We start from the raw sequence: 27,346 nt of genomic DNA on the forward strand, positions 1-27,346 counted from the left end.
GGTCACAGGAAAGCTGTTTTTCTGGGCACAGTGCTCCCCTCGCACGCACTGGTTTAAAGGCTGGCATGGAGTGGAGTTGGGGGGGGAGAGGGATGCTTCTTCATGGGACTGGTCTGGAAACAGGCCTTGGGGACTTTGACAGAGAGGATAGTATGTGATGCTCAGGTCCTCCGAGCGAAGGGAAAGGAAGTTGGTGTGAACGAGCTGAGGGGGGAAGCTGGCACGGATGCCTGTGATTCACCACCCACCTGTGACCTAGACTGGGGCCCCAGTTCCACAGAGAAGCTGCTGCCGCTTCCCTTAGGAAGGACCTGGGGGCCAAGGGCAGCATGCCCTGGAGCCCTCATCAAGGTGAGGTTCCTGCTTCCTCAGCATTCTTTCAGCCTCCTGAGATGCCCTCCCTGATCCTGTCCCCTGGAACCTTAGAACCCAGAATGTCAGTCTGGAATGGGGCTTAGAACCACTGGTCTCCCCGTTCCAAGTGTTTCCCCACACCAATCCACCCTCCACTCGGGTGCCAAGGTGACCTTTCTGAAGTGTAGGTTTGACCCCATCACCTTCCTGCTTAATGACCTTCAGGATCAAATAGAAATAAACTCTTCTCTCTTTGCTACTCAACACTGATCAACATCTGAACCTTTCTGACCTGTCCAGCCTTCTCACGCTCTGTTCCCCCACATGCCCCCCAGACACCAGGCAGCCTGCTACCCTTTTGGACTGGCTTGTCTCCCCACCTCCCCCCCACCCCAAATCTGGAATACTCTGTCTCCTCCCCTCTGCTTTTTATTTCTGTGGCTTCCTTCAAAACTCACATCAAAGCCCCCCTTTCCCATGTAGCCCAGCTGCTAACACTTTGATCTCTCAGATGACCTTTCTACCTACACAGCATATAGAAGATTGGAGCTGGAAGATACCTTAGAACCCAGAATATGAGCACACAGAACATAGGATGTCAGAGCTGGAAGGGGCCTTAGAACATAGGATAGCAGAGCTTAGAAGAGAAGCTTAGAACATAGAATGTCAGGGCCAGGGAAAGTCCTTAGAATATGGAACATGGAGTACAAAAAGTGGGAGGAACTTTAGAATACAGAAACAAATGAAAACAGTGTGAGCCACATGGGAATCAGGTTGGGGTCACCTCAAGGAGACCTCCCAATGGATCTGGGGGGAGCCATGGTGAGACCAGCCATTGCCACTGCCTGCCTGGGAGGCAACTAGGCCCCACCAGGCCTTTTGGGGAAAGGGCCAGGTCTCCTAGGCCTAGGCCTCAGCCCCCACCTCCCCCTCCCTCCTTAACCCAAGGCCCCCTTTCAGGCTTCCCCCTCATCCCCCCCAGAAGGCCGCCTGCTTCCTCTGGGCTGGGGACTCTGGCCTGGTGGCCTTCCCAGGCTGGTCTCCTGCTGCCACCTGCCTCGCGGGCCAGCCAGAGACTTCCTGTAGCGCAAGAGATTTATGCAAACAGGCTGGGGTGATGTCACCCTGGGGGGGACTATCTCCCAGCTACAGGCCCTTCGATAAAATCAGGAACTTGGGCTGCTTTGCAATGTCAAGGGAGGGGGCTCACCTCGGGATCAGCCAGGCCAAGGGGCAGGACTGAGGCTCCTTCGAAAGCCTCCCTGCCCGCCCCCACTGGGTGCCCGCCTCCCACCCCCAGCCCCACCAGACCGACCCTGTGGCTCCCAATGCCCAGGGGCTCCGGAGTGGGCCCTGCCGAGGCAGGGGAGCTGACGGGCCCTGAGATCGGTTGGATGTTACAGGCGTGCAAGATGGAAGGGTTCCCCCTCGTCTCCCCTGTGAGTATGGGGGCTCCCTCCCCCTTCTCTTCCAGCCCCCTCTGGTTTCTAATCAGTGGGAAGCTGGTGTTTCCTCCCGGGGCCCTGGATGAGAAGATTGGGAAGGCAGCTTTCCCCTGGTTTTACCCTAGAAGGCTAAGGACCAGCGGAAAGCTTAGTTAGGGGCTGAGGGTTGGACGGCAGTGGGGTCTATGAGCTAAGGACCCTGACTACTTATTTCTAGCCTGGAGCTGTGTGGCCTTGGCCCCAAGACTAGAGGGGACACTCAATGGAGAGGCAGAGACTCAAGGGTGGGGCATTGAGGGCCTGGGCTGGGGGATGCATGCACATGAGTAGAATAGGAGATCCCCTCAACTTTGAACCCAAAGAAGGGAATGGAAGAGAGAGTAAGACTAAAGTCTGGGAGAGGGGCAAGAGGGGCATAGGCCGTGGTGGGGTACAAATAGAAACAGGTGGCAAGTGCCCAGAGCTTTGGGGCATGGGACGGGCCAGTTGACCCTACTGTGGGTTCTATGGGCAGGGAGGTAAAAGGGCTAGAGATAGACTGGTCCCCCAAGACACCAGGCTGAAGTGGATATGGGCTCTCAGGGAAGCACAGGAACCTGGGGTGGGGGGTGAGTGGTAGAGGGGAGGAAGGAATAGGAAGACAGACCCTCACACTGTTCCTCTGCCCTCCCTTTGGGGCAGACTGTCGAGAAGGAGCACTCTCTAAAAGGGGCCCCATCTTCCAACCACTAGGATAACGAGGGAGGTAGCGGGGGTTGAGAAAAGACATTTTGCTGGGGTCAGCCCAGCCAGTCCTAGCCTGGTTAAAGCCCTACCAGGGGTGGAGCCCACGGCCAGGTCTTGGGTGTCTAAGCTCGCCTGAGCTGAGGCCAGGGTGGAAAGGGCCAAGCCAGAGCCATCCCGCAGGCTTCTCATCCGGCCTGAGCTGGGCAGGAATCCCAGACCCTCCTGGTCCCCTGTATCTGTTGGACCCTCCTTCCCTGTTTGAGATCTGGGCTCTGAGGTCTCCTCGGTCTGAGATGCGGTGGGAGGGGAAGATGAGATTGTCTTGGTTCCCAGCCTACCCCACCCCAAACACTGCCTCCGGCCTTAGGGACTCAGGCTCTGTCTCAGTAGCGACCCTCAGAGCGTCTGTTTCCCTAAGCTGTCGATTTCAGGGAGTCAATAGTCCCGTTGCTCCCCCGTCCCTTCAGCCCTCAGTCTCCGGATGCCTCAGTCCTGACCCCCCCTAGCTTCTCGGAACTCCTCATCTTTCTCCACAACCTAGAATTTGAGGGATTCTCAGGGAACTTCCCCCAGGCTTGGGAGGGTACTGAGCGAATATCTGGGACGCCTCCTCCAGACAAAACTGTTCCTAGGGCTTGCTTCAGAGCCCAAGCCTGGGTTTTTTGTGCTTCTCACCATTACACACCCCCGTGAATGAAGGGATAGGCCTGACTGCTCTTGCGGTAGATCTACCCGGGAGTAGGAGGGTGAGAGACACAGGAAGGGAGGGAGGGCCTGTCCAGCCTTCGGAGCCCGAGCCATATCAGGGAGCTGGAAAGGACCTTTGAGGTCACCTAGTCCAACTGCCTCATTTTACAGATCAGGAAACTGAGCCTCAGGGAAGGGGGGCGCTTAGCCCTCTGTATGCTATAAATGGACAAGTCAGCCAAAGCTGTGTGTTGGGAGCCAGCCCCCAGCACAGGTTCTGAGTGAGAGGATCGACTTGTGTCTGTGCGTGAGGAGTGGGATGGGGGTGCTGGGAACGTGAGGATGAGGCATGGATGGGGGGGCTAAGAGTGGTCAAGGAGCATGGGGGTAAGGGAGGTGGGCCGTGAGAGAGGGTGGATGGTCTACCTCAAATGCTTTTTTTGGAAGTGGGTGGGAATTGAAAACAAAGGGGTACCTGAAGGCAGAGTGAACTTAACTGTGTGTGAAGGGAAAGGACAGGTGAGTGAATATGAGACCTCATGAGAACCAGTGGGAATGGAGGAGAGGAGTGAGAGCTGGGGGGAAGGGGAAAAGAGGGGGGAAGAGAGGTAGGTGCAAATATAGATAGATGGATAGATAGGCAGACAGACAGACGGATGGATGGGTGGATAGATAGAAAGCTAGGTAGACAGGCAGGCAGACAGACAGACAGGTAGACAGATAGGTAGATAGACAGACAGGCAGGCAGGAAGTTAGACAGACAGACAGACAGACAGACAAGCAGGCAGATAAATAGACAAATAGATATATAGACAGACAGACAGACAGGCAGATAGATACACAGACACACATGTAGACAGACACACAGGCAGGCAGATAGACAGATAGGTAGATAGATAGGCAGGCAGGAAGTTAGACAGACAGACAGACAAGCAGGCAGATAAATAGACAAATAGGTAGGTAGGTAGGTAGATAGACAGGCAGGCTGATAAATAGACAGATAGGCAGGCAAGCAGATAGGTAGACAGACAGGTAGGTAGATAGATGACAGACAGGCAGGCAGGCAGGTAGACAGGTAAGTAGAAGATTAATTAAGCAGTTATATGTCAAGGCATTTTACCAAGCACTAGAGACAAATGCAAGCAAGCAAGGGTGTCCCTTCCCTCAAGTAGCTGACCTTCTAATGGGAGAAGACAATAAATAAAGGGGAGCCAGGATGTGGGAACAAGGTGGGGTTGGAAGGAAGGATCATGGGACCATAGATTTAGGGCTGGAAGGGACCTTGGAGGTATCAAATTTGGCCCTTCAGTTTCCAGAGGAGGAAAGTAAGACACAGAGAAGTGTCCCAGGGCTGCACAGCCAGTAAGGGTCTGAGGTGGGATTTGAACCCAAGGAGCAGATGCTCAGTAGAAGGGACCTCTGATATGTCTGCTTCAGTTCTGGAATATCTAGGCTCCATCAGGATGTCCCTAGGGCATGAGAGCTGGTGTCCTTACCCCATACCTCTTTGGATCTCTGACTCCACTTCACCCCTAGTCCCAGGCTTGCACACCCTTCATTTTCAGCTCTGTCTTGGGAGGGACCCTCATGTCATGGTTCCCACCCTGCAGATAGCTAGGGAGAGAGAACACAAGTTGGGGAGGGGGCTATGGATTGGGTGCTGGGGATCGGGTGATGTATAGGCCAAAGTGAAAGCCCCCAGACCTTTAAGCAGGACCTCATCCCTTCCCTTCTCTACAGCCATCAGAAGACATGGTGCCCTACGACACAGATCTGTACCGCCAGACCCACGAATATTACCCCTATATCAGCAGTGATGGAGAGAGCCACAGCGGTAAGTGGTTCCCACCTCTCCCCTGCCTCAAAGGCCCTGTGGCTAGGGTGGGGTGGGGGGAGAAGGTGCATCCTGTCCTCCAATGTACAATGTCACAGAGGAGGCAAAGACACAGGATGAAGCGATCCCTCCTCTTGGGTGGTTTGTTGTCCCCGTGTAAGTAGACAGGTGCGCCTAATGCCCTCTCTTCCCTCTGCTCCTCCTTGAGTCATGCGTCCAGTGGCTTTGAAAGCTTGCTTAGAATGTCTGTTATTTGGAAGAGATTATTGGGTGGGGGGAGTTATTATTGTCATGACCATCACGGACTTCCTTGTTACCTTGATCATGATCAAAAGCAGCATCAAACCCTGGATCTAGAACTGGAAGGGATCTAGAAGACATCAAGTCCAACCCCTGTGCTTTAAAGAGTCCAATGCTGGAACCCAGAGAGTCTGATCAACTTACCTGAGTTTACACAGGGAGTGAATGGCAGAGGGAGATTCGCATTCAGGTCCTCTTACTTAAAAAACAGCAAATCTTATTGACGTATCATTATAGCATAATGTCAGAGCCAGAAGGGCCCTTAGAATCTAGAATGTTGGAGTGGAAGGGACCTTAGAACCCATAATGTCAGATGTGTCAGGGTCCTCAGGACTCTGACTGTCAGGGAATTTAGAACACCAACGGTCAGAACGGTGTAGAACCTTAGAACTGTTAAAACTAGGAAGGAATTTATATTCCAGAATGCTAGAGCTGGGGGAACCTTTAGAACAAAGATTGTCAGAACTGGGGAGGGCCTTAGAATGTATAATGTCAGAGTGGGAGGGACTTTAGAAGATAGAATGTCAGAGATGGGAGGGACCTTAGAACACAAACTATTAGAACTGGGAGACACCTTAGAACACAGAGGGTCAGAACTGGGAGGGACCTTAGAACACAGAGGGTCAGAACAGGGAGGGACCTTAGAACACAGAAGGTCAGATTAAGACCCTTAGAATATGGAATGTTAGAGCTGGGAGGGTCCTTGCACAAACTGTCAGAACTGAGTAGGATCTTAGAATCTAAAATGTCACAGTGGGAGGGACCTTAGAATACAGGATGTCAGAGTGGGAGGAACTATGGAAATGATCTGGTACATCCCTCTTGTTCTGCTGATTTCACTGGAACTCAGAGAGGGATGCGATTGGAGTTAGGCTTGCCCCTTCCATTGGGCCCTATGCTGGGGAGTGATTCCTGAGGCTTGGCCCACCGTGGGGCGGCATCGTCTCTCCTAGCTGAGGGTGGGGCATGTAAGCAGAAGGGAATAATACAAGGTAGAGAGAGCATGATGGGGTGAAGAAGAGAGCTGGGCAGACCTAAGTGGGAGGGGTCGAGCTCGGGGCGGGGACGGGCAGTGAGGGATCAGAAAAGCATCAGTGGAGGAAGTGGCACCTTCTTTGAGGAGAGACTTGAAGGAAGGATTTGGAAAGGCCCCCGTCCCCAGCAATGGAAGGAGACACAGAAAGGAGTTTCAAGCCTCTAATGGAATTAGGGTTGTACATCCCCTGTGGGGGAGGGGTTTGGACCCTGTGCCTTGTCCCACAGTCTGACAGTGTCCCCTTCTAGCTGAGGTTGGGGCTCCTGGCCAGAGGCAGTGGGGGCTAGGGGTCTAATGAGTAGAGAAGGACAAGGTTGGTCAGTCATAGGAGGCCAGGAAAGTCCCAAGATTCCAAGGGGCACGGAGGCATCCAAGATGCTCCCTCCATGGATCATTTGGGAAGAAGATAGAAAACCTGCTCCCCAGCATTCCACCAAGATCTGAAGTCTGTCAGGGAAAAGAGACCCAGGGATCCTGGTTAGGGGGTTTGGGCAGAAGAGCTAGAATCCCTAGAGCACCCCTGAATCCTCCCCATCAGGTCTCGGACAGCTGTGTGTGTTGGGGGGAGCATGAAAGTTTCTTCAGGCTGAGCTGCGCAGATGTAGGGTGAACCCCCAGACTCCCAAGGAAGCTGGATTCAGAATCAGAAGCAACAGCATTACCTTCAAATCCAGGCAGAAGCCTGACAAGGTGGGCAGCGGGCGAATGCTAGATGCCCATATGAAGTAGACGTTCTTTGGAGCCACATGCGGAAGCCACACCTAGTCAATCCGATTCCATTTTTATTAAGTACCAACCATGTTGGCATCCACCTTGGGGGTGGGGCGGTGCAGGGGGCTACATGGAGTCAGCCCCTGAGAGACCCATCTGAGAGCCCTTAGGACCCCCAGGGACCCCCGTGCCCCAGGACCAGGAAGGCTTTTGAGATCCAGGAGATGACTCCCTATGACAAGGTGCCACGAGAGCGCTGTCCTTCTGGGAGGGGCTGCCTGAGAAACCACCACTGACTCATGCCCCCTCCCCCTGACTGTGCAGTTCTGGGGAGGAGCCCAAGGGAGGCATGGCAGGATTGCAGGCTGGGGTCCATCATGAGCTTTACCTCATAAGCACCGCGGTCTGGTCCCCACTGCCTTGCACACTCCCAGTCTTCACTCCAGTAGCGTCTAAAACTCTGCAGGCTCAAGGCAATGGGGTGGTGGGCAGGTAGCAGTGGACGTTGCGGACAGCCTGACAAAGAATCACAGAGTGATGGAGAACCGTTGGCTTTGCCCCTGGAGCCATGTAGAGCCTGGTTGAGGGAGCAGAGAGAGGAAAGGAACCAGAAAACCCTGGAACACCTGGCCCAGTGCTAGGACCCAGGACGATGCCAGAGCCAGGGCTAAAATTTGGGGCTACCCCAAGAGTGCACGGGAAGAGGGTGGGTTCAGTTGGCCTGGAATTTCCCCGGCCCCACACAAAACATCTCATGGCCCTGGAGTTGCTCAAGCTCCCTGGGGTTCCTAGGGCAAGCAGGAGGCTAGAGGTGGTAGCCTTGGCCTGGACTAGACCTCCGTTCTCTCCCCATATAGCTGGGGGCGGCAGGTCCCTAAATTCAAACACTAGTCACTTCCCTGTCCTAGGATCTATTTCACTGGGACCGAGGGTCTGGCAACCCCTGGTGGCCACAGGGAGCAGTGCAGGGCAGCTTCAGTCACCTGAGAGAGCCAAGGTTTCCCGGAGGTGGGGCATGACTCAGAACCTTTGGGCTGAGTTCCTTCCTCCGTCTTGGTCCCAAGACTCAGTTTTCCCATCTACAAACTGGAAACCAGCCGGTCTATACTCCTCACAAAATGTGGGATGGTAGAGAAATGCAACCAGGCAGAGGGGAGGAGACAGGCAGAAGCACTTCTGGCCGCCTCAGGGTTGGAGTTAATATCCCACTGCTGTTGGTGAGCTGGGTCTTGCGAAGAAATCCGATCTTGCTCTGATTTGCTGAGGTTCTAGGTCTAGGAACTAGATCCAAATAGGCAGTTTCTACTAAAACCCCCCTTCTTCCCTCCCAAAAAAGTGATTAGTGTTAGGGAGAGGGTTCAAGGTTCAATACGGATGTTGGGGAGTGGGATCAGAGGAGGGGGAGGTGATTCTAGGACCATCTGCCTCTCCCCACTCGTTCAAACACACTGAAAGTGAAAAGGGGGTCCACCCACTCACCCTGCAGGCCTTACCATCAGCATGTTCCCCACCCACTCAGACACACTGGGCTCCTTTCTCTGGTGCCACTCTCCCAGTGGCTCCCAATCATGATCAGAGAAGACCTGGGACTTTCCCAATCCCCCCTCCTTCCGAGGCACCAGGAGGAGGGAATTTCCCTTCCTGGGAGCAGGGGCCCCTCCCCCTTCCTCCCGCCAGCAACCCCTGGGGTTTAGCTGCATCCACACTGACTCCCTCATCTGCCCAGTTCAGGAGAGAAGTGATCCTTCCTCTCCACTTCCTTTCTCCCCTCTGTCTTCTCCTCCCCACAAACTGGAGGGAAGCGTCTGCCCCTCCCCAGCTTCCCGCTTCTGTGACCACCCTAGGCTCTCTGCTCTAAGGAGATAAGGCTAACTGATGGACGTTCAGGAGTTTCGGGAGTGGGGTTTCTTCTGAGAGTTGGTTTGATTGATTTGGGATTTAGAGGTTTGTCTGTGTGTGATTGAATATATTGTGATTGAATCTATGATCCCACATTCAGAATAGTCATTTGCCTACTTTGTCTGCTGAAAAGGCGGCATCACCCTTGGCTGGAGACTTTTACCGTGGGTGGGGACTGGCATAGAGACAGAAAACGGTCCCCATTAAGAACTGGTGTGCTTAATGATTTTTTTGAAGGTCTGCAAAGCACTCCATTTCAAATTATCTCACCTGGCCCTTCAAAAAAAACCCCAAAACCCTGGGGCAGACACTAGCAGTAGATTATTCCCATTTTTCAATTGAGGGAAATTGAGGCTAGGAGAGGCTGGATGTCTTGTGCGAGCTCACACAGCTAGTAAGTAGTGGAGGTGCGTTTCAAGTCCAGATATCTCCTCATTTCAAGTCCGATGTTCTTTCTTCTACAGAGCGCAGAAGAAAAAACCCATCTGGTTCCCTGTGGCTAGCATGGGACTCACTGAACATTTTTTATCAATTCATTCAACTACTTTTTATTGAGGGTCCTAAGTGCTTAGTATTCTGAGCATTGCTTTGATAATGCAGAGACAGGAGCAAGTGCTGAGAAGTCTGTCTAAGACCACATGTGGCACTGAGCTCTTCAGAGTATCAGAAAATCCCCTTGATGGGGAAAAGCGGCAGGAAGCTCTGGGGAGGGGCTGGGGCAGTGGGTAGAGAAGCAGCAGGTTCAGCGTTGGTGAGGAAAGAGTTGGTGCCAGTAGGAGGAAAAGAATCCACATTAGGGTCCTGAAGACTGTCCTGGGAAGTCACCAGGGCCAAAACAAAGCCCTCCTCCCCACACCCTCGGAGACGGGGCAGGTGTGGAGACAGAGAAGGCGCAGAGAAAAGACCTTTGATCAAGGAGATTGGGGAGAGGGAAAGGAGGGGAATCGACCGTCACAGAATATAGAACGTTGGGGTTGAAAAAACCTTAAAACATAAAATGTCAGAGCTGGAAGGAATTTTAAGACAATGTTAGGGATGAGAGGGACCTTAGAACCCAGAAGGTCAGAGCTAAGGTGGACCTTAGAACATAGGAGGGGGGGGCAGCTAGGTGGCGCAGTGGATAGAGCATCGGCCCTGGATTCAGGAGGACCTGAGTTCAAATCCGCCCTCAGACCCTTGACGCTTACTAGCTGTGTGACCCTGGGCAAGTCACTTAACCCCCGTTGCCCTGCAAAAAAAAAAAAAAAAAAAAGAACATAGGAGGTCAGAGCTGTGGGGGAGGGGGCTTAGAACACAGGAGGTTAGAGCTGGGAGAGACCTTAGAACCCAGAAGGTCAGAGCTAGGGGGCCCTTAGAACCCAGAACTATTCCTCATTTTACAGATGAGAAAGGTGAGGTGATCCCACTGTCCCAGAGCTATCAGGTGGGTGAGCCAGGAGCCTTCTAACCCAACTTTACTGATCTTTCAATGACATTGCCCCTCCCACCAGGGGTCTTAGAACATGGAGTGCTGGAGCTGGGAGGGACCCTAGGGAGGGGCAGCTGCTGGGGGGAGGTCTAGGTTCATTCACTCAGGAAGCCTTTCTAAAGCCCCTACCGTGGGCCAGACACTCAGCTGGAGATGGAGACAAAGCAGCCTCTGCCCTCAAAGAGCTTATGCTCTAAGCAGCACATACAGGGGTGATTGCATAGAAATGGACACAAAGTAATTTCAGGGGAGGGCACTAGCGGCTGGGGGTGGATCAGGGCAGGCTTCCTGTGCAGGGAGGCCCTTGAGATAAGCTGGGGGGAAGCCAGGGCTTCTCTAGGCAGAGGTGAAGAGCCAGTGCATTCCAGGCCTGGAGAATGGACCATTGCGGCCCAGATGAGAAACAGCAAGAAGGTCAGTGTGGTCAGATTGTAGTGTACAGAAGAGTAACATGCATAAGCTTGGGAAAGGTAGGCAGGAGACCCATTGTGGAGGGAACTGAGAGGCTTTTCCCCAGAGGCAAGAGGGAGCCACAGAAGCTTCTAGAGAGGGGGAGTGACCCGATCAGACCTATGTTCAGGATGGGATCCTGGACAGGCTGCTTTTCACTCTGTGACCTCTCTGGGCTTTAGTCTCCTCTTCTATAAAATGAGGAGGTTGAAGTAAATGATCTGAGGTCTCTTCTAGCTCAGAAATCTGTGACCTTAGGATAGAAGAACAGACTAAGATTATTGGATCACTTCGGTCTGAAAAGACAAAAGCTGAAACCCCATAACCCAAATTTATCATGTCATGTCAACTGGAGGTGCCAGACTTAGTCACCAAATTCCAGAGCATTAGACTTAGGAAGACAGAAAGAGAAAAGTTCAGGACACCCAAAAGGAAGCGCCTGCTTCCCACAGTGGGTAGAAAACTCCCGGGACCTGTTACACCATGACAGGCTGGAGGTAGAAGGCAGGCACTTTGAAGGTCCGGACTGTTTGTTGTGTTCTTACACATAATGGGCTTTTAATAAATGCTTGTCAACAAGAAGCACTTATTAAAAGCTTACTGTAGGGGCAGCTAGGTGGCGCAGTGGATGGAGCACCAGCCCTGGAGTCAGGAGGACCTGAGTTCAAATCCAACCTCAGACACTTAACACCTACTAGCTGTGTGACCCTGGGCAAGTCACTTAACCCCAATTGCCTCACTTTAAAAAAAAAACACAAAACAAAACCCATTCTGTATACCAGTCCCTGTGCTGAGCTGGGGGGGGGGGATATAGAAAATAGAAGAAAAGACCCCAAGAGGAATAAAAGAGGTCTGAGGGCCCTTCCTGAAAATGGAGGTTCCTGAAGGGAAGGGTCACAGGGTGGAGGGATCTTTCAGCATGGGAAGGTCAATGGAGCTGGGTGGAGAAAGTGTCAGGAAATCATTTCTGAGTGATGATGTTGTGTGTGTGGGGGGGTATTATGGACCACTGGAGATGCTGAGGATGTGGGCCCAGCCTTAGAAGTTGGCTTCCAAGATTAGGGGGTAGTCCTCCCCTGAACTACCTCAGGTGTCACTGTCAAGGGAAGAATCCTGGACTGGAGGGACCACGGCACTCACCTGAGGGTGGGGGGCGGGGAACAATTCTGATGTATGGGTGCGAGATGATCCCAAGGAGGCCCTTGGGAGTTGGTCCACTTCCTCCATCAAGATCAAATTGAATTTCCCCATAGAAACAAGATATTAACAAAGGGCCATATCCTGGACCAAGGGCATAATGTTTCGTGGGTCACTAGCTTCGAACCCGAGTCCTTGTCTCTCAATCTAGTGCTCCAGTACTGCACAGAGGAAGGCTTTGGGTGAAGAGAGCAGCTGTGTGTGTATGTGGTGTGGCGGCAGAGACACTGGGCTTGGAATCAGTACACCCGCATCCAAATCTTGGTCCTGAAATTCATTAGCTATGTAGTCATCTCTCTGCCACAACTGATATATTGGGGGGGAACACACTGGTTGGGGCTCAAGCTGATGGCTACTCCTTCAGGTAGCCCCAGAGCCCTCCAGAGATGTAGTAGTCACACTCTGGACACCTGACCTCATTTGTATAAATAGGAATTAAGATAAGAAGTTTCTCTGACCTACATAAGAAATGGGATGAGCCACACAGTGTTTGAAGTGGAAGGGACCTTAGGAAAGTGCTTTGTAAAGATTCACATCTAGTAAAGTGTGAGGAATTGAGCATCTCAGACCTAACTTCTTATAGAAAAGACCACAGACACCATAATTATTTTTAAATTTTTAATTTAAATTTTTTTTTTTTGCGGGACAGTGAGGGTTAAGTGACTTGCCCAGGGTCACACAGCTAGTAAGTGTTAAATGTCTGAGGCCGGATTTGAACTCAGGTCCCCCTGACTCCAGAGCCGGTGTGCTACCTAGCCGCCCCCATAATTATTTTTTAAAAGCCAAAACCAAAACCGTTGTAACCTGTGCACAGACAAGCACAACAGAATTCCCATGTTGGCCATGTCCAGAAATGTGTGCCATTCATCATTATGATTCCTTCACCTATCTGTCCAGAGGTGGGTAGCATGTTTGATTGGCCTGTGTGCTGATCAGAGTTGCTGAATCCTTCTGAGTTCATCTTTACAATATTGTTGTTACTGTAGACTTTGTTCCCCTGGTGCTGCTCACTTCACTCTGCGTCAGTCCGCACAAGTCTTCCAGGGATTCTCTAAAACGGCCCACTGTGCCTTACAACGAAGTAACATCCCATCACATTGTTCAGCCGTCCTGCTGGTGGGCGCCCTTTAAGTTTCCAGTTCTTTGCCTCCACAAAAAGAGCTGCTATAAATATCTTTGTATGTGTGTAAGGAGTGTGTAAATCAATTGATGGGAGCAACACAGAGAGAAAGGAGGGAGGAGAAGTCTTACATCAGGCTACCTCCTATAGGAAGTCTGGCTTCTCTGACCTCAGCACATTCTGCTCATGAACCACCCTCAAGTCCAGTGAGCCAATGGATTTGGGTGATGCTGGCCAATTAGCTTGGAGCAGTGTGTAGGGACCACCTCTCTTCCCAACCCGCAGGTAGCTTCTACTCTCACAGGCAAAGGAACTTTCTCTTTTTGGCCCGAGACTCCAAGGTGGTGCGGGCACGCCTTGTTCTAGGTTTGTAGGGCTTCTGAACTTTCTGAACTCCACATGTTCTCTCTTTACTAATATCTAATATACTTTAATAAATGCTTAATGCCCCCAAACTGGTGCTAAAGCTTCTAATTTATAAGTAAGAAATATATTAGAAACACCAGCTAATTTTCCCTAAACGTGGGACAGAAATAAGGCGACCACATATAGTTTTACTGCGCCACAGTACTTAATAAATGTTAGTTGGGTCGAATTAAATTGACCAAGCAAGCAACTATGTATTGCATAGCTACTATGTGTGTGGTGCATGGCAAGAGGCAACTGGCACAGTAGATAGACAATGGGAGTCAGGAAGATCTCAGTTCAAGTCCCACCTCTGATGAAGGTAGGCTGTGTGCTTCAGGGTAACAGCCTCTCTGTGCCCCCAGAAAGCTGGGAGGCTGTTAAGTGCTCTGCAGGTGCCAATCTACATGGTTGAGGTAGTTTCCTCTCCTGGGACATCCCTCTGCCAATTAAATCACAAATCTGGTCCAAATCTTCTTCTTTTTTTAAATGTGCGGGGCTCTAGGGAGACAGAGACAAAAATGAAATGCCCCCTGCTCTCCCAGAGTTCACATTCTCATGGGGCCAACATCAGGTATGGAGATAGGTATATATTAAAAGGGGTGGGGCAGGGAACAAGCATTGATTAGGTACCTACTGTGTGCCAGACATTGGGCTGAGCGATTCCCAAATATTGTCTCATCTGACCACATAAAACAAAGGCAAGGTAATTCTGAGAGGAGGCACCCAAAGCCAGAGGCGTCAGGAAAGACCTCACGTAGGAGAGATGGCCGTCGGGAGGAGGAGTGCATACCGGGCGTGCAAAAGCATGGAGGTGGGAGATGGGCCAGTTTGGCTAGAACGTAGAATTGGAAGAAGACTAGCGATATCACAGCCACCCACAGCTCCAGGCTCTGTGACTGTGTAGAAGGGTCAGTTTGGCCCCATACCACCCCACCAGGTGTGGGAAACGGGTGCTGGAAAGTTCCTGTGGCCAAAATCTCGCCCCTTGGAGCCAGCTGGACCTGGGCCTCCCTGAAATCAGCCTGCACAGTGCCTAGAGCACAGATGTCCAGCCCATCCTCAGGCCCTTGCGCTTTGCGGCTTGGCAGGGCCTTCCAGAGCCAAGCCTCCAGGCCACAGCTGGAGGGGACCACTTACAGAGAAATGACCAAAAGGGCTCCTTTTCCTGCAGCACTTAAAGCACTTCCTCCCACTGTGGACATTTATTTTGATTTGGGGACCCTACCTTTAGGCTGAGATTAGAAAGCCTGAGCGGAGGTATCTGAGAGATGTTGGGCTCTGGTGTGGCCTGTGCTGGGCGCATGAGGCTTGGGAGCACACACCAGCTGCAGCCCTGGCTGGCGGATTAGCTTGGTCTGTGGGGGCGCAGGAAGCCCCGAGATTTGAGTGGAGAGAAGAAAAGGTAGATATAGACCTGGGAGTTAGACTCAGGGGGGCGGACAAGAAAGGGGCTGAGGAGATTAGGGGGGTTCGGTTGGACAAGGACGGACTAGATAGAGAGACAAGACTGAAGGCAGGGCGGACAAGGACGGTTCGGAAAAGGAGAGACAGGGCTGAGAAGGAATGGGGGCTGCTGACGGAGGGCAGAGAAGAGGTCAAGAGGCGGCTGGCGAGATTAGAAAGGTTGGAGCGCGGCAAACTAGAGACGGGGCTCCAAGGACGCAGGAGAAGACGAGAAGGACTAGGAGCAGGGAAAAGAGAGGCCGAAGGGCAGACTGACGGAGCAGACAGACAGAAGGTCTATGAGAGAGAACCCCAGGGGTTCAGCGGTGCCAGTAGGGAGGAGAGAAAAGTTAGAAGCAGGGGATTTACAAAGTGAAAGGGGCTTGGAGTTAGAATAAAGTGTAGCGTGCCCTGAGGCCGGAGGAGGCCAAGGCCCTTATTGTATTAAAAAGGTTACAGGCCTTATTACAAACCAGGGAAAGTGTAACGTGCCCTGAGGCCGGAGGAGGCCAAGGCCCTTATTGTATTCAAAAAGTTTGAAGCGCAGCAGGTGGGAAAGAGACGCATTGGAGAGAGACCGCAGGAAAGCAGTCAGGTTGTACATTTTATTTCCCTGTATTGTTAATTTTCAATAGTATCTCATAAATAAACTCTGCTTTGATTATTTAGTTAAGAGGCTTCTTAATATTTTGTTTATCAATTTGGGACTGGAGCAGTGTGGTGGAACTTTATAAACGGCCCAACATTAAATTAACGAAGTCAGAGAGCCAAACAGTCAAAAGTCCCCAGATTAGTCCCCAATCAAATTAGTCCCCAATCAAATTAGTCCCCCCCAAAATTAGGCTAGTCATCAAAAATATTTCCACACCATAAAAGCCTTATTTGACAAATGAGGAAACTGAGGCTCAGGGAGGGGAGGGACTTGCTGAAGTCACACAGTCAGAAAGTAGAGATTTCTCCTGACTCCATTGGCCAGTTTAATCCTCAGGTTTCTGTAAGTGTGAGTAGCTCTCAGTCAAGAGCTTTCAAATTCTCCATCTGGACCCCAGTCCGACACACATAAACACAAGTGTATTCTCACACATACACAAATATGTTCACATACATATGTGTGTCTACACAATCCACAAGTGTGTACACATCCACAAGTGTTTACGTACATGTGTGCACACACAAGTGTGTTCCCACATACACAAGCATGGTCACAGACATTCACAAATGTATTCATACCCAAGTGTGTTCATAACACATATGCAAGTGTATTCTCACACATATACCGATATATTCATGTATATACGTGTCTACACAATTCACAGTTCTGTGTACATACACAAGTATATTTACCTCCAAGTGTGTACACACAAGTATATTTGCAATACACATGTGTGTTCACACACATTCACAAGTATATTCATGCACAAGTGTGTACACACATACACAAGTTCATGCACACGTATGCAAGTATATTCTCATGCATACACAATATGTTCACATATAAACATGTGTCTACATAATTCACAAGGGTGTATATTTACACAAGTGTATTTACCTCCAATTGTATACACACAAGTATATTCACACATACAAGCAAGTTTGCACACATTCATAGGTGTATTCATACAAAAGTGTACACATACAGATGTGCACACATACACAAGTTCATGTATACACATACACAAGTATGTTCACAAACAAGTACATTCACACATACACATGTTCACATAGACAAGTGTTCACACATAAGCGTATTCACGTGCGAGTATATTCACACAAAATGTGTCCACACATACACAAGCATGTTTATACACAAGTATGCACACACAGCCACATGTATACACGCACGCACACCTTATTCAGCAAGCTCCAAATGACTCTGGACTCTTTTTGAAACCTGAGCCCACATTGTCCTCTTCTGAGGTGATTCCAAAGAATGTGCCCCTGGCACAAACACTTGCCTAGAACACCTGAACTTTCCAGGGCAGGTCCTCTGGCATGTAGAGGCCGTGTGACCTTGGGCTAGTCCCTTCGCCCCTAGGAGTCCTGTCTCCTCATCTATAAAATGGTCTGATGACATCTGCGGCAGCCGCCTCCCAGAGCTGTTGGAGGAATGGTGTGAAAGGAAAGAAGCAAAGCATTTTGTAACTCTCAAAGCACTATATAGATAAACACCTGCTGTTATTATTGGGGGTGTCTTCTTGTTGTTGGGTATGTATGTCTATTGACAGGAGATGTAGAGTGCAGCTGGAGAAGGAAGAGGAGGAGCAAAGATGGGGTGGGGCCATGGGGCCTGGGTTCAAGAATCCCAACTTTTCCACTCATGTGCCCTTGGACAAGTCACCTCCCCAACGCCTGTCTCTGTTTCTTCCTCTATAAAACGAGTGCACTGGCCCCTGAGGCTCCTTCTTGCTCTAGGTCTGAGGTCCCTTGGATGCCTCGATTTCCCCAGGGGACCCTCATGCCTCTCTCACAACCTCTCTGCTCCCCACAGACCATTACTGGGACTTCCACCCCCACCACATGCACAACGAGTTTGACGGTTTTGCTGAGAACCATTTCACGGAGCTCCAGAGCGTCCAGCCCCCCCAGCTGCAGCAGCTTTACCGTCACATGGAGCTGGAGCAGATGCACGTCTTGGACACCCCCGTGGCCACTGCCCACGGCAACCTCGGCCACCAGGTAGGAGCCTATGGCCTCTGGGTCTTTCCCTCTCCCCTCGGCCCTGCCCTGGTCTCGTCCCCTGTTGTGTCCCCCCGGTCCCCATCCCTGTCTGTCCCAGGAGAGCCCTCCCAGGAGGCCTGTGGTGAGGCTGTCTGTCTGAGGTGGCTGCCACAGGAAGCTGACGTGGACTCTTACCCAACACAGCTTCCTGCCAACGGCCAGAGTGCCAACCGACGCCCCTGCTGACCCCCTGACTGACCTCCCACACCCGGGCCTGGCACAGTGGATTCAGAGGCAGAGGTCCTGGGTTCAAAACCCACTTCTGCCCCTTGCCACCTTCTCCTTACCCATCCGCTCCTTAACCATGCCCCATGAAATCCCCAATGTCTGAACTAGCCCTTCACTCATCCCTCTTCCCCCCATTGACCCTCAATTTATCCAACACCCTCCAAACCCCACACCACCCCCAATGCAAATGCCCCTCAGCATTCTCCCCTGACCACAGTGGCCCACCAAACTCAGCGCCCCGGTGACCGCCTCTACAGGCCCCTTTAAAACTCACTCCCAATGTCGCTGACCTGATCCTCTTGTGTGCTCATGCCAAGCATCTGGTCGCACCCAACTTGTCTGCTCATGGACTCCATGCCCCACCGTGTCACTGTGTTTCTGCCTCCTCTCCTTGGCTCACTGATCTCCTCCTCCCTGGTCCCTGTGTCCCCAGGTCCCCTCACTGGCCCCTCTGCATTCCTCCCAGGTCTCGTACCTGCCCTGCATGTGCCTTCAGTACACCTCCCCTCCCCAGCCCAGCTCCGACGAGGAAGAAGGTGAGCGGCAGAGCCCCCCACTGGAAGTGTCCGATGGGGAGACTGAGGTCCTGGAGCCTGGCCCGGGAATCCTACACGGAGAGACAGGTCAGTGGTTAAGCCTGGCCCTGCCTTTGCTCTCTGGGCCCAGGCATCTCATGAGAGACGAGTTGGAACAAAACTGTTTGGTCAGGTTGGGACATGAACCCAGGGGACCCTGTGCCTCCAAGGTGCCGAGTTCAAGTTACTCAAAGTGGGGTGGGATCTGTCAGTAGCACTCAGGAGCCTAGAGATGTGAACAAGTATCTTGGGACAGAGGAAGGGGGGATGTTCTTTGGGGGACACTTGAGCACAGCTACTGCTCACAGAATGAGAGAGTATGTGTATGTGCACACTCGCGCATGTGTGTGTTTTAGCCCTTCACAACGTGACCCCTTCTTACCTTTCCAGTCACAGACTTTATTATTTAAATTGGGGGGGGCGGTTTGGAGGTAATTGAGGTTAAGTGACTTGCCCAGGATCACACAGCTAGTAAGTATCTGAGGTTGGATTTGAACTCAGGTCCTCCTGATCCTATCCACTGTACCACCTAGCTGTCCCAGCCATTGGCTTTATGAAGCAGCTTCCCTGGCTTACTGGCAGGCCCTCACACAAGATATTCCATCTCCTGCCTCATCCCTCTATAGGACTGTCAATAACTAATATTACAAATATTTTACAAAGGGTTCTTAATTATGGGACTTAGGATGGTTAACAATGTGAAGGGGAATAAAAGAAAAAAAAATGAGCTACACATTGACACAGCTAAAGGGGCAATCCCCTTTAGTAAGTAGATCTTACAAATAGTGTATGCAACAGGGAAAAGGGAAATGTCCATTTAAGTCTCTGAAAGTCTCATCTCCTACAAACGATTCATGGGACGTCATCTTGGTGCAGCTCTGTATTCCGGGTGTGATCTCAGGTGTGATTGCAGAGAAGTCTTTCCTGGGTTCTTGATGTTCTTCCTCAGCTAGAAAATCTCCTACAAAACTGATCTTCACACAACTTTAAATAACTTTGTCAAAAACCAAATCAAATAATGAAAGTCAGCTCAAAAACATACGGCTTTAGTTTTGTTTGTTTTTTGCTGAGGCAGTTGGGGTTAAGTGACTTGCCCAAGGTCACAGCTAGTAAGTGTCAAGTGTCTGAGGTCGAATTTGTTTTGTTTTATTTTTTTAGTGAGGCAATTGGGGTTAAGTGACTTGCCCAGGGTCACATGGCTAGTAAGTGTTAAGTGTCTGAGGCCAGATTTGAACTCAGGTCCTCCTGACTCCAGGGCCGGTGCTCTATCCACTGTGCCACCTAGCTTCCCCTGAGGTCGAATTTGAACTCAGGTCCTCCTGAATCCAAGGCCGGTGCTTTATCCACTGCGCCACCTAGCTGCCCTAAAAGACATGTGTTTTGTTTTGTTTTGGTTTTTTGCGGGGCAATGGGGGTTAAGTGACTTGCCCAGGGTCACACCGCTAGTAAGTGCAAGTATCTGAGGCCAGATTTGAACTCAGGTCCTCCTGAATCCAAGGCCAGTGCTTTATCCACTGTGCCACCTAGCTGCCCTAAAACATATGTTTTTTGAAATTAGATTTTATCCAGTTGTTACATAAAACTCAGATATAAATAAAAAATTAGAACCCAATTTTTTTATGCTTAGCATTATTTTAGTCCCCCATCTGGAGGATGAGATTCCCACAAGAAACTTCAGACTCCTATTTATAAGATGCAGTCCAATACAAAAACAAAATCATATAAAAGTTGTAGGATTAACTTCAATTGTAACAACCTCTAACAAAAGTGGATATCTCCTTAAGGTATTTGTAAAAGAGTCCACAAGTTATGCTGATATACCCTTCTTTAATACAGGACTGAGACAATTGTGATATTAACTAAGAAAAGGACTCACATCCTGGTTTCATCACTCTTTGTATCATTTGTCTGATTATTCCCATGCCATCAGGAGAAATTAAAGAATCTAACTTGGCTGGTAAGAGATGCCAAAGCCGTGTGGAAATTTATTGCCAAATCCAATAATGGCATCTGAGATGATTATAGAAAGTTACCATAAAAGAATAGGAAAGTCAGGGGGCAGCTAAGTGGTGCAGTGGATAAAGCACTGGCCTTGGATTCAGGAGGACCTGAATTTGAATCTGGCCTCAGACACTTTACACTTACTAGCTGTGTGACCTTGGGCAAGTCACTTAACCTTCATTACCCCACCAAAAAAAGGGGGGACAGCTAGGTGGCACAGTGGGTAGAGCACCGGACCTGGATTCAGAAGGATCTGAATTCAAATCTGGTCTCAGAAACTTGACACTTACTAGCTGTGTGACCCTGGGCAAGTCACTTAACCCCACCGACCCCCCCCACCACCAAAAAAAAAAAAGAATAGGGAAGTCAACTATATAGTAAGGGAGGATAAATTGTTCCCAAACTTCACGACAGTTCCAGGCAAGAGTTCTGCAGACAGCCAGGTGTACTGAGTCAGGCTCAAAGTCAGCTAGGTGGGATATGTTTCTACTCCCATATACTCTTCATATTGGGGGAATAAAGTCAGGAGAATCCTACTTCAGTCCTTGCCAAAGTCATTCTCCCAGCCTTTCCCATGACAATCTACCACCTGTAATTCATGCACATAAAAACCCCCTCAGGGTTGCTGGCACATTGGCTCAGTAGTTAGTATTCCTCAATGATCATACCTGGTAGTCAAACTCAGAATAATGTCAATTAATAATGTCTCATAATGTCTTAAATAATAAATTCCAATAATCAAAGCCTCATACGGATTGAACTATTGAGGTTAAGCTGATAACAAAGAATGTGAATTTGCCTCTTGACTCAGGATGTAGTTACAATATACAATAATCCCAAATAATACTACAAATACATAATTATAATCACATATCAAGTAAATGACAAATGTGAATGATTAATAACATTCTGCATTACTATGCAATTTCCAACACTATATTAGTAATTTAAATTACATTACCTTGGGAATCAATATAATCTGTCCATGATTCCCTTATTTATAAGCTAAGTCTATACAATCATCAATATATTCTTTTTTTTTTTTTTAGTGAGGCAATTGGGGTTAAGTGACTTGCCCAGGGTCACACAGCTAGTAGGTGTTAAATGTCTGAGGCTGGATTTGAACTCAGGTCCTCCTGACTCCAGGACCGGTGCTCTATCCACTGCGCCACCTAGCTGTCCCTCATCGATATATTCTTTATCCTTAGTATGTACTTCCAAAAGTTTTTCCTTTGGTGAAAGATCAGAGCACATCCTAGTACAATAGCTAAACCACAATTTTAAAAGAATAACAATCCCCATGAAAAAAAAAAACCCAATTAATTCATTCCAAATGTGGATGCAATAGCCCAAAAGAACCTTTATGCAGCATTTGAGTTGGACATTCAGAGTCAGGTTTGCTCACTAGCATTATTCCTCTGAGGGAACCTAGAACTGTTTTGGTTCCGATCCCTCTGGGAGCCTCTAAAGGCACCAAATCTCATTCATCAAAGGTCTCCCTGCCTTGTTCTACACTCCTGCAAAATATACCCTTGCCTATTAAAGTAGCAATAAACCTGTGAAGGCTGATGGTGAGTCGCAGCCGCTTGAACCAGATTTCTAGATATTTCCTGTAGGAGAGCTAAAATACTTTGGATTGTGTTCGTTTCCTCAGGGGTCGTGGTGTTGAGCACCCATTCCTTGTTTTGTACCTCTTTATTCAGCTTAAGTTTCTCCTCTGTTTTCCTCTCTATAATCTCTCCTATATTTTCTTTCTCTTTTTCTTGAGTCTCTCTTGTACTTCCTTCTCTACTTTCTCTCTCTCTCTCTCTCTCTCTCTCTCTCTCTCTCTCTCTCTCTCTCCCCTTTCATTCCCTTCATATACATATGATGCTGTTTCTTTTATCCTTTCTGTGCTCAAACATTCCATGGACACTGCCTTTCAAAATACCTCCTTATTTCTGGTAGAGATTGATTAACAAAATGACTACAAATGCAATGTGCATCTCTAGGATTTCAGGGATCTAATCCAGGGTTGCTTGGCACTCTCACATAAAATCTATTAGGTCTTTCATTAGCTTCCTGAGTTGTATCTAGAAAATTTTGCCAGTTATCGGTTTTGCTAGCACGTGATTCCATTGCTTTTAACAATGTTCTTCTTGCCTCTTGTAAGTTATTAAAATGCTCAGGGATATTAGGTCCCAGTTAGGAAGGGAGGGCACTGCCTCTAGGTGCTCAGCAGGTAATCCTGAGCAGGGAGTTCTAGCCCAGAGAAGCAGGAGGAGGGGAAGGGGGAAAGGGGATCCAATTAGGTGGGAAGCCGAAAAAGGCAAGATGATCAAATGGCTGGAAATACATGGGGTAAGGGTTGGGAAAAGGTAGAGGAAGAAGAATGCTGGTCTGAGGAGATGCTGGAGGAGCTGAAGAATTCGTAGGAAGAGGAGTTGAGGCGGATAGGGAGGGTGAAAGGCCATCTGAGAAGGCAAAGATGGGGGAGGGGGAAGGGGAAGGGAGAAGCTGGGCGCATGGTCTCCCTGGCCAATCTGCTCCACAGATCCCAGTAAACTAAATCATTGGGAGCTTTATTCCCTAGGACTAATTTTCAATCCCTCAGTGTTTGATAATTAAAAGAACCATATTTAGGCCACAAAGGTTCCCTTGATAAATTAAACTAAGTTTTATACCAGGTGTAACAGAGTTTAACTAGTTCTGGTTTAACTGGTAAAGTGCCCTGATCCCATTCTAAGGAGGATCCTTGGAGAACATACTTCTTACTGTGTTTGGCCCCCATGAGATGTAATTTAAAATCACCCTTTCTACACAATAAACCCAACAGCATCTTATCAATTCAGTCCATAAAAGGATTAGGACAAAAGCCACCAAATTTCTCAGAAGGCTTTTTTTCCTTATCTCCTGGTCTGAGCTTAGAAGGCCAAATCAGACAATTTGAGTGAGAGTCCCCAAATATTTAAACAGAAACAGACCTAAAGAAGCATATGAAAACTTAAGAGACAGGCATGTAACAAAATACCAAAGATAGGGTTAGACAGACATACAAACACGGAATTTCTTACTCAGAAGATTGATTAGAAGTTTCAGGTTTTGAGGCTCAGTGGATAGAGCACTGGCCCTGGATTCAGGAGGTTCTGAGTTCAAATCCAGCCTCAGACACTTGATACTTACTAGCTGTGTGACCCTGGGCAAGTCACTTAACCTCAATTGACTCACAAAAAAAAAGAAAGAAAGAAAGAAAGAAATTTCCGGTTTTGGAGTCCTCTGAGTGGTTTGCCAAACTGTGCTTCTTAAATTATGGCCAATAAGCTGTTCTTTCTAAAATGATTGCTACTTATATATTAATTGCCTATGGCAGTATTTATTATTAATTAATATTACGTATTAGTAAAGTCTTGACCAAGTGTCTCCCTAACTTCCTCAGAGCCTCAGGCTTTCAAGCTTACATTCTGAGCCGGGGCAAGGGGGCCAGGAAGCCAGCTCGAGAGCAAAACCAGAGAGAGAGAGCAGGAAGAGGGCAAAAAAGAAGCTCTGGCCCTGCTGTGTCCAGGGGTTTTATCTGCCTTAGGTAGAGGTGGGTCACCGTCCATTGATCTAAGCTAATTGGTTATAGCATCATTCGGTTCCATTGATTGCCATGCCTGAGGGTGGTCTAGAGAGGGTAAATTCCTGCATTTCTTCCCCTGGGTAAACTAAAGAATCCATCTGCATTTCCTTCGTTCCCCTGGGCTCGTTCCAGGGACCGAACTTTCTGGGGTGAAGGGGAGAGAACAACTAAACTAATGTCTGGGTTTCTCTTACGAATCCATTACTAATAATTATTTTCTCACAAGGGTCAGCTCAAATCCCACTTCCCACTTTCCAGATCCGTCTACTGCCATCTCCTAACAATTAGCTCCTTCCCTTAGAGACGGTCTTCCATCCACTCTCTTTTGTTGTGGGGCAGTGAGGGTTAAGTGACTTGCCCAGGGTCACACAGCTAGTAAGTGTCAAGTGTCTGAGGCCACATTTGAATTCAGATCCTCCTGAATCCAGGGCCGGTGCTTTATCCACTGTGCCACCTAGCTGCCCCCTATCCACTCTTTCTATAATTTGTATGGACACAGTTATCTGCATGTTGTCTCCCAAATTAGACTGCAAGCTTTAGAGGCAGGGACCTAATGCCCACAGACCGCTGGATGTCACTGTCCCTTTCAGTGTGGAGTCCCTTCCCATAGGGGCTGATTCCTTCCCAGGCCCTGGATTTGGACTCACTGAATTTTAGAGTCACATGACATCTCAGCCACCATGGAGCCAAGTTCACACCCTGCACAGCCCCCCACCAGGTGGGCCTCTAGCCCCCCTCCTGAGGTGACCTGTTCCACTTTGGGGCAGCTGTAATTATTCATAAGTGTTCATAATAATAATATTAATAATAATGGCTAGTAATGTTTGTGAAGCACCTTACAAATATTTATCTTAGCCCTGGGAAGTAAGCACTGTTATCATCTCCATTTCACAGACAAGGAAACTGAGGCAGACAGGGGTTAAGTGACTTGACCAGGTCCACACAGCTAGTAAGCATTCGAGGCTGGATTCGAACCCTGGACCCCATTTTCCTCTCTACAGTTTTGACCTGCTCTTCCTGTTTCTACCTTCTGAGGCTGAGCAGGGCAAATGCAATCCCTCTTCCTCATGACTACCTTTCAGATGCTTTCAGATAGCAATCATGCCTGCCTGGGTCTTCCACCATCCAAAGTGGTCCTCGTATGACATAACATTAAGGGCCCTCTCCATCCTGGTTGTCCCTAGCAATGGGCAGCCAGAAGATGCTAGCAGAAAGGCATGAGGTGGGGGAGTCCCTGTAACCTTTGCCGTGGCTGGGGCTGGGAGATGGGATATCTGAGATACGCTGAACCCCCTCTCTCTCTTCCTTCTAGGCAGCAAAAAGAAGATCCGTCTCTACCAGTTTCTTCTGGACCTTCTCCGCAACGGGGACATGAAGGACAGCATCTGGTGGGTAGACAAGGACAAAGGCACTTTCCAGTTCTCCTCCAAGCACAAGGAGGCCCTGGCCCATCGTTGGGGCATCCAGAAGGGCAACCGTAAAAAGATGACCTACCAGAAGATGGCCCGAGCCCTACGGAACTACGGCAAGACGGGCGAGGTCAAGAAGGTGAAGAAGAAACTGACCTACCAGTTCAGTGGGGAAGTGCTGGGGCGGGTGACCCTGGTCGACCGGAGGCATCAGCCCCACTGAGTGCCCGCCAGCCCGCCCACACCCCCCAAAGCCGGGCCTTGGCACAACCCCACATTCTGTGGGACAGGAGGGGTGGGCTACCCAGTGGGCACAGTGCTATCCCTGAGGGTGGCACCAGTGCCAGGGTAGGAGGCTAGGCCCCACTCCTACCTGCTGCATTAGCTTCCCTGCTGCCCGTAGCATTAACCCCATGTCTGGGCCTCATGGACAAACAGGAAGATGGTTGAAGTGGGTGACAGACTAGGAGGTGTCTGTTTCCCTGTTCTTCCCCATCATCCTAATTCCAACTCCCCCTCCCTCTTCTGAGATTTCCAGGCACCTCCTGGCTTCTTTTCCTCCCTGGCTGCCAAGGACTCTAGCCCTTACCTCTCACTAAGGACTTTCCCTTTGAGTCAACCTTGGACTCGAATGGGATGCTCATCAACAGGTTGGCCTTGCTTCATGCAACTGGCTATGTTTCTCAGGAGTTTCTTATAAATCAAGTTACTGTAAATTGGCTCCTCTCTTAAATGTCACTAATTAAAGGGATATTCCAGTGAATCTTTTTTTTTTTTTTTTTTTTGCAAAGCCAAAAATCATCTCACAAAATGAATTAGTGCATGGTAACTCATCATTCTGAGGTGACTCTGGATTTCCAATGCCAGCTAATTTATATGGAAGTCACATATTCATCAACCTCAATCTGGAAAATGGCCAAAGACAAGGAAATATGTAATAAAAGTCTTGGGGTAAGCAAAATAGGTGCACTAAAGGCCTTGCACTTTAATAGAAGAGCCCCGCTGGCCTATTCAGAGCCTACTGACTCTTACTTTACACACAATTCTAATGTACTTGGTGATCCTGTTTTCTTCCCAGCCTACACAGAAGAGAAACAGCAAATTAGAAGTAGAACAGCCTGTGACAGACAGGCACACTGACAACAGAAAAATGAAGAGGGAGGAAACAAACTATTTTTAAAAGCAAATATGAGGATTCAAAATATCCAGGGCCACTTAGTGCCAGGGGAAGCCAGCCTTACTTACCTTTATAGGTTCAATGTATTATAATCCAAGAAAATTTTCTTTCCCATGATAACCCTGAGCCATCGAGAAAAATGTCCATTATGACTTGTCTCCTTGGTTTAAGAATGAGGGGACATGGGGCAGCTAGGTGGCGCGGTGTATAGAGTACCGGCCCTGGATTCAGGAGGACCTGAGTTCAAATCCAGCCTCAGATACTTGATACTAGCTGTGTGACCCTGGGCAAGTCACTTAACCTCAATTGCCTCCCCCCTCCCCCCCAAAAAGAACGAGGTGACGTGTAAGAAAGACATTTTAGAAATATTAAAATGGTTGAAATAAAAGGATTTTGGCCACTTAAATGAGTCTGATTCAGTTCTGTGAAATATGGTAACACTGCAAAATAGCTTACTCAGCTAATTTCACATTTCCCTAATTCCAATATTTCCCATGCCTACTATGCGCCAGATGGAAGGGAAGCTCCTCTAGGGCAAAGATGATTTCCTGTTTGTCTTCCT

The 27,346-nt window shown here is 49.3% G+C and overlaps 1 protein-coding gene across 3 annotated transcripts; it reads left to right on the top strand.

Annotated features, from left to right (window-relative positions):
• Nucleotides 1-1,569: 1,569 nt before the first annotated feature.
• SPI1 (Spi-1 proto-oncogene) lies at nucleotides 1,570-27,175 on the top strand. Of its 3 annotated transcripts, none has more exons than XM_043969761.1 (5): nucleotides 1,570-1,793; nucleotides 4,953-5,046; nucleotides 17,567-17,754; nucleotides 18,458-18,647; nucleotides 25,511-27,175. In XM_043969761.1, the coding sequence occupies exons 1-5, from the start codon at nucleotides 1,683-1,685 to the stop codon at nucleotides 25,828-25,830; spliced, it is 903 nt and encodes a 300-aa protein (XP_043825696.1). In that variant the 5' UTR covers nucleotides 1,570-1,682; the 3' UTR covers nucleotides 25,831-27,175. The 3 variants fall into 3 exon arrangements, with proteins under 3 accessions (XP_043825696.1, XP_043825698.1, XP_043825697.1); XM_043969763.1 differs by having other exon boundaries at nucleotides 18,539-18,647; XM_043969762.1 differs by having other exon boundaries at nucleotides 1,573-1,793; nucleotides 18,491-18,647.
• The last annotated feature ends 171 nt before the right edge of the window (nucleotides 27,176-27,346 follow it).

Source organism: Dromiciops gliroides, chromosome 6 (genome assembly GCF_019393635.1).
Source record: "Dromiciops gliroides isolate mDroGli1 chromosome 6, mDroGli1.pri, whole genome shotgun sequence".
Classification (NCBI taxonomy): Eukaryota; Metazoa; Chordata; class Mammalia; order Microbiotheria; family Microbiotheriidae; genus Dromiciops; species Dromiciops gliroides.

Bases quoted from the DNA above. Each gene is read 5' to 3' on its own strand.
- SPI1 (XM_043969761.1), top strand. From the start codon at position 1,683: ATGCCCAGGGGCTCCGGAGTGGGCCCTGCCGAGGCAGGGGAGCTGACG. The intron at 5,047-17,566 runs GTAAGTGGTTCC...TGCTCCCCACAG, and splicing joins TGATGGAGAGAGCCACAGCG to ACCATTACTGGGACTTCCAC. The intron at 18,648-25,510 runs GTCAGTGGTTAA...TCTTCCTTCTAG, and splicing joins AATCCTACACGGAGAGACAG to GCAGCAAAAAGAAGATCCGT.